General features: G+C 44.5%; 1 protein-coding gene across 1 annotated transcript; it reads right to left on the bottom strand.

Moving 5' to 3' along the window:
- Positions 1-848: 848 nt before the first annotated feature.
- LOC308145317 (long-chain fatty acid transport protein 1-like) lies at positions 849-6,145 on the bottom strand (the record flags this gene model as incomplete). The annotated part of the gene is made up of 13 exons (XM_080516706.1): positions 849-1,006; positions 1,101-1,247; positions 1,333-1,497; positions 1,904-2,041; positions 2,118-2,244; positions 2,320-2,529; positions 2,674-2,783; positions 3,306-3,397; positions 3,926-3,995; positions 4,522-4,689; positions 4,795-5,050; positions 5,755-5,893; positions 5,982-6,145. 13 exons carry the CDS (start codon positions 6,143-6,145, stop codon positions 849-851), a joined length of 1,944 nt encoding a protein of 647 aa, XP_080372832.1.
- Between the last annotated feature and the right edge of the window lie 867 nt (positions 6,146-7,012).

A 7,012-nucleotide genomic window follows, 5' to 3' on the forward strand; every position in this document is an offset into this window, starting at 1 on the left:
AGCCCTCGAACAATAAAACATTTGTAAAAAAACAAAGCAGCAAGAGCAGATTCAATGTGACTTATCACGTATCGCTGAACAGAGCTCTGAATGACGTGAAAGATCAGCCCGACAACCACGAGCAAACTGAAAAATAATGCAGATCACCTCACTCTTTCTCTGTAGAATTGAATATGTTTACATAACTCCAGAGAGTCTGGAGCCACGCTAAACAAGAAATTATAAATTCATCTGTGGTTTCAGCTCTTAGCTGTTCTCTGGGGATTTTTATGGCTGATCTGTTTGTGAACCAGTTGCATGAATACTAAAATATGGTCATAACACAGAACTTGTCATGCAATGAAGTTTCAGCTCAAAATGTTTTGAAATGAATGTATTAGCAGTGTAATCTCGAGCAGATTACTTTGCATCAGATATTTCAAATCAGTCAAAACTTTAAACATAATTTAAATGACATTGTTGAACAAACGAGTGTTGTTTTTACCGTGTGTGAGTGAGGAAATACATTAAAGTTTCTATAAAATGACACAAAATGGGGTTTTTTGTTGTGAGCTTATTATCTGACAACAGTAATGTCAGTTTTTCTTCTAAGTGAAATTAGAGTTAGATACTTCCTTATTTAATTGTGGTTCCTAGTATCCTGAATTGGTGTTTTCTTCTAATTACCCTTTCTATGAGGTTTTTATACTTAAAGATATGAAAGGTGGGACTGAAGAAATGCTCTCCATATTATGAGAAATTTAATGGAAAACTGAATACAATCTTGTACATTTTGGATATAGTTGTTTTCTCTGTGAGGAATAAAAGTCTGTTTAGAACCAGAATGGCTCCATCAGCCTCTTCTGGTCTCATAGACTCACCTTCCCCTCCACAATGGAACTAAATAGTTCATCGGTAACAGCTTCATAACCACCGGCACGACTGTTGAGAAAATAAATCTTGTCGCTGATTTCTTGTGGCTTGAATCCTTCACTCTGCGGCCTTGTCTTCTGAATTTTAAAAGTACCTGCAAGCAAAGTGAAAAAAAAAAAAAGTTTGCATGTGATTTTCTTTTTTTTCCCGTTGGGTGACGTTGGATTGTCCTTGCTTTGTCGTCTCACCCGTCGTGTCAACAGATGGCAGGAGTCGAAGGAATACAGGACGCGCGTAGGAAGGCAGGGCTTTTTGTACGGCACTCAAGAACGCATCAAGGTCTATCTGCCCTCCTGCAGGAGCGATCGCCGCCATGCCAGCCTTTCCCTCCACACCTACACGCAACAAGCACACACTTTTACACACATGCAGTGGGGTTTTATTTGTGTGTTTTTGTTGTCTATGTCATCTCCTCGGTACCCGGGACAGAGACTCCGTACACGGCCACGTCAGTGTGTCCCAGCAGGCCACTCAGGACTCCCTCCACCTCTGTGGTGGAAACGTTTTCCCCTCGCCAGCGAAACGTATCGCCGCTGCGATCCCGGAAATACAAGTAGCCATATTCATCCATTACCAGCATGTCACCTGACGGGCAGACGGGAGAATGGAGTCATCATCATTATCACTGTGATCACTGCAGTCAAGTAATTATGACTCCACTCTGACTCACACTCATCTATTTATAATGTCTAATGATGCTTTGTAAACATGCAGGCAATTACTGATCCTTTATTCCTCTGTGCTTCCCTTTGACACTGCGAGTCTATATATATTTTCATGGGGAATTTAAGCCTGTGCAGTCATGAACTAATCAAGGTAAGAGTGGAAAAACCTCTCCTTTGTCATATTCACAGACAGTGAATCAAAGTTTTTTTATGCTTTTGATTCACTGTCTGTCAAAACGTGTTTGAACACATAAAGGAAGGAAATCAGACTCTGACGGTCTGTCATCGTTTATTCCAGCTAATGTTGAGGAGACTGAAGAAAATACCTGAGACATAAGCAGAGTCCCCCATCTTGAACACGTTGTGTGCTATCTTCTGGTTGCTGGCGTCTTGGTCGGCGTAGCCATCAAACCTCCTCAGTGGATCTTTGTGGTCAATGTGTCCCACCAACATCCCCGGCTCTCCTGTGAAGCCGAAGGATTTTATTGATTCATTTATCACTTTCTCTTCCTCCGTGAGCTGTTGTTTCTGTGACGTTACCAGGCTGACAGGGTACACAGAGTCCCTGGGCGTCTCTGAGCAGGGCTGTATTGTCCTGCTGTACCCGGACCAACTTGATGGGGTAAAAGCTGGGCAGCAGGCGACTATTGAAGCCACACGCTCCGACCTGAACGTGCGAACAAAGTCAATCAACGACAATCATATTCAAATCCCTGTTAGAATAACTTGCAAGAAGTCATACTTTTCCATCGATGTTGATCAGGCTGCAGTTACACTCAGTGGCTCCATAAAATTCACCAATTCTTTGGATTTGAAACCTCTGAACAAACTCTTCCCACACCGCAGGACGGAGGCCGTTTCCTACTGCGACACGAACTCTGTGACGCGCCTCTGATGGACCAACAGGCTGAGCCAACAGATAACGACAGATCTCACCTATATACTGGATTACCTGAATGCACACACACACACACACACACACACACACACACACACAAAACAATGTAGTAACTGACTTGAGCAGCGTTAGTTTATAGTCGATAGAACCTGGAGGTTTTGAACCAGCACACTTTGTTTTCTAGGCGTTTGTACTCACAGTGCAGTTGTGTTTGACACAGTCATCCCAGAAGCGACTGGCTGAGAATTTCCTTTTGATCACAACAGTCAAACCAAAGAGCAAACACTGACCGACACCCATGATGGTGCCTGCAAACAACACGCGTGCACACACACCCACACGCACACATGCACACACACACACACACACACACACACACACACACACACACACACACACACACACACACACACACACACACACACACACACACACACACACACACACACACACACACACACACACAGCAGCCCACTGTATTGGTTTTTCCTTCAGCTTCACAGTTTTTCAGAACTTTAGAAATTATAAATATCAAATGTTTTTGTCTGTATATGTATCTGTTTTTGTTATTACTTCTTCCTACCTCCCTCTCAAACATGTAACACACATACTATGAAATTAGACTGTCTGTCGAGTGATCTCTGGATTACTTATTTGGAGGAGTGTCTCTTTTTTGTTTTTCATATTTTCTCCTTGTTTCTCTTTTTTCTTTTATAATTTTATGCACAGTTTTGGGAATAAGCCAGTAAGTAAGTAAGTAAGTAAGTACGTACTCTCTGTCTTGATTATAGATGTGTTTGCATGAGGAAGACCAAACTCAACACTCCTACCTGCAGAATGGTACAAGGGCAGGCAGCTGTAGACGACATCTTCAGGACACAAGCCAAAGGAGTGAAAACCAAAAGCAGCGATGCGATAATACCTGCCGAGCACCACGGAAATAAACACTCACTACTTCATGGGTTTTCCTCAATCGTTGAACTGTAAGACATTGAAATGTGTCAACGGAGGTCCTGTTCGTTATCTATTGCAGGGTAATTGTTTCCTGTTTGCTTTTCGCCATCCGGTGTCTTTTCTCCTAACTAACGTCTGAACATTGGAATGGAGAGAGGAGGCGGAGGCCGCCCACCTCTCAATTAGGTTCTGGAGATTTCTTCTTTTCAAAAGGAAGTTTTTCCTCTCTTGCACACTTACTTGTATAAGACTTTTTCTCCCTTAAATTTGTATTCAGATCATGACCATCATGTGTGGATGGTTGTGAGGTGGCTGTGTTGTACTGAATAAATAAGGCAAAGTGGATTCACAACAGAACTGTATCACTTGGAAACATTTTCTGCATCCTGCATCGACAGGTTTTTTATGAAATCACTGAAACTCTGCCTCCAAGTTATTTTTATTCCTTGGAGTTGTCTCCATTAACCGTATCAGGTAAGATCACAGATGAACTCACCGACTGTGAACCACTATTGCTGCCTTTGGCATTCCAGTAGTACCCGAAGTGTAAATGTAGAAGAGTCTGTCTGCAGAAACACAAAGAGAGTGGAATATTTTAGTCTGTGAGTGTTTCTGAATGTTTGCTCATCTGACAGCCTTTAACATGTATGGTATGCGGCTCGGTCTCCCCCATCATTCCTTAACATGTTTCTGTGTCTCCATCCATTCCCTCGGTGTTTGACAGCTGAGCAAGCAACGACTTGAAGAGCATCAACCGAGGAATGAGTGTCATGTGACAACGAGGTTGATGAAAACATTGCAACTGAGCAAATCAATGTTAGAAAGGTTTCTACATAACATAACATCTTCAACAAAGACAAAAATGATAAAGCAATGATTTTAATGCATTTAACCGTATGTGTGGGAGAGTGAGAGTAAGAGAGAGAGCGAGAGAGAGAGAGAGAGAGAGAGAGAGAGAGAGATTTAACACCAGAGACAGTGACATCCGGCAGGCAAAGACTTGCTATGAACAAGGCGATGTTGCAACTGTTATATAGCAACACGTTTTTTTTTTAAAATTCTACACACACAACAAACACAGCAGTGCCTCACCGTGGAACTCCTTCTTGAGTTTGTAGGATGGTGGGTGCGTTGGCAAACGAGGTAGCAGAGTGTCCAAACTCTGAACTAGTTTGTCGGAGAGAGTGCCCTCATCCTTCTGCCCTCCGACGCTGAACAAAACTAGGCCAGGCTGCAAAGAGTCAATCACCTTCGAAACCGCTGGAAGAAAATAAGGCGATCAAGCCATTTGTGACTAATGAAAACCAGGAAAACCAGCAACAATTATTATTACACCACATTACGCCAGGCCCACGTTGCTGTTACCTGTCGTCATCTCCATCCCAAACACCAGCGCTCCAGCTCCAGACACGCTGATGCAGTGCGACAGTGAGTGCTGTCGAAGGTTGTGGTTGATGAATGCCGCCTCCACTCCCACCATGGCCAGTCCCAGCCACAGAGCCACCAGCACGGGGCGGCTCTCCAAGAACAAGGCCACAACATCACCTTCAGTCCAGCCCTGGTCCTGGGCCCAGTGAGCCACAGCGTGGCTCTTCTCCTGCAGCTCCCTAAAGCTCCAAACCTGCAATGGAAACAAAATTCAATTATTATTATTATTATTTTTTTTAAATGTTGCCCTTGTCCTGTTCAGCAGCATGGGCAGACAATACGATGTGGTTGAGAGCTTCTGATGTCAGAACAGGTTTTGCTCTTGCAACAAGAAGAGACTAAGAGTCTCCTCATGTTGCTGCTTTATTACAAGTTGGCATGGCTGACGTACACGACCGTGTGTGTGTGTGTGTGTGTGTGTGTGTGTGTGTGTGTGTGTGTGTGTGTGTGTGCGTGTGCGTGCGTGCGTGCGGTTTGTCTACTGGGTGTGGCTAGAACTGTTGTGGGGGGGGGCTGCAGTACCAACCCGGGGCCAGAGGCCAGATGCCGTCACTCTGGCACCTGGCGGCCCCCCACCCCCCCCCCAACCCGGTGGGACGGAGAAGGCCCCAGCTGCCGAGCCCCAGATCAGCCCCCCCCCCCCCCCCCCCCCCCCCAGACCAGGAAGAGCAAGGCCTGACCGGAGGACAGCCACCCTCTAACCCCCCCAGGAGCGGTTGAGAATTCAATTATATAGCACCTCTTGCTTTTTGGCTCTCAAAGGGAACGGCAGCCAGGAGGAGTTTGTTAGTGGAGGACATGTCCATAATCCCACACCAACTGAGCCACAGCCACTGTTCTTATCATTTTCTGTCTCGATAAGAAAGCTTTTATTTGAAATCCTGGATGAGCGCTCACCTCTCCTGTGGCCTCATAGATCAAGGCAGGCTTGTCTGGATTCAGTGCCACCATCTGAGCAAACAGGGTAGGAATGGTGCTTTTATTTCGTGTATGTCGGTACATGGAAATCCTCACCTTCAATATAACAATCAGACACCTTTGAGAAAAGAGAGAAGCAGGGATTAAAGACATGAGGGAAAGCTAAGGACATCAGGAAATAAGCAAGTATGGAACTGCTGGCTTACATGAGATCTCTTCTGATGGTGCATAGAGCTACAGGAACGCTCCTCCAGGACCCCCTCCAGGTCATGCAGAGCCCCATCCCCACCGACAGGCTGCAGAGCCAGGACCCACACACCCACCACACGGCACCCATCACACCCAGGATGGCACCACTGATCAGATGCATGCTTACCTGGGGAGAATCACCATCTCACTGAACAAAAACCATCAGAATCATCATGTTTTGTGATTCAATGTAAGTTATCTTACCCGTGAAAGCATTTTGGATAGTTCCCACGATCACAAAATGAGTTCGAAGCAGCCGCATGCACAAGAAGATCCTTCAAAAAACCGTCCAAAAGCAGGTAGACTGTGTCAGCCGCAGGTCAGGAGAGCCGCCAAATGTTTGCTGAGCAGCTGTCAGAGGTGAAATGAGTGGCAGCACCCAACAGAGAGCAGCGCAGGTCACAACTCATAGCTGCAGCGTCACTGTTGGCTGACTGGGATTCATTTCCTCAGAGGCTGGATGCCAAAGAGAGCCAGCTTTACAAAATCTGGGCATTAATGCTGGATTTCGTGAGGAGAGAAGATACTTGTGGTTCCATTGGAATTACATTACTCAAGCACATTGAGCAGAACAGGTAAGATAAGCTGATAGAGGAAGTTTTTCTCCAGTCCCAAACCTGCTGCTGTTGATGGACGAGATACTGAATTCTCAGTTGCTCTTATTGTTTTTGAGCAACTCAACACTGAATATTCAAAATTGAAGCAGTGAATTTGATTGCATGTATCAAAACACTGCTGAAAACAATACATTAGAATGTTTTAAAAATGTATTTTACTTTTGTCCATATGACATATCACTTTAAAGCAAAGGATCATCTTTCACATATAAACAGAATAAGTCCGCCTTAATTTCTTTCCCTTTAAGATCTACTGCAATTTGATAGAAACTGAACATTTAATATTACACAGATCAATATACATTCACAAATAACGTCTTGCAATTTTACCTGTGTAGCATATGAATTCTCAAAATTCACCGCTTGCAAGA

This window comes from Blennius ocellaris (genome assembly GCF_963422515.1).
Source record: "Blennius ocellaris genome assembly, chromosome: 3".
In the NCBI taxonomy this organism is placed as follows: Eukaryota; Metazoa; Chordata; class Actinopteri; order Blenniiformes; family Blenniidae; genus Blennius; species Blennius ocellaris.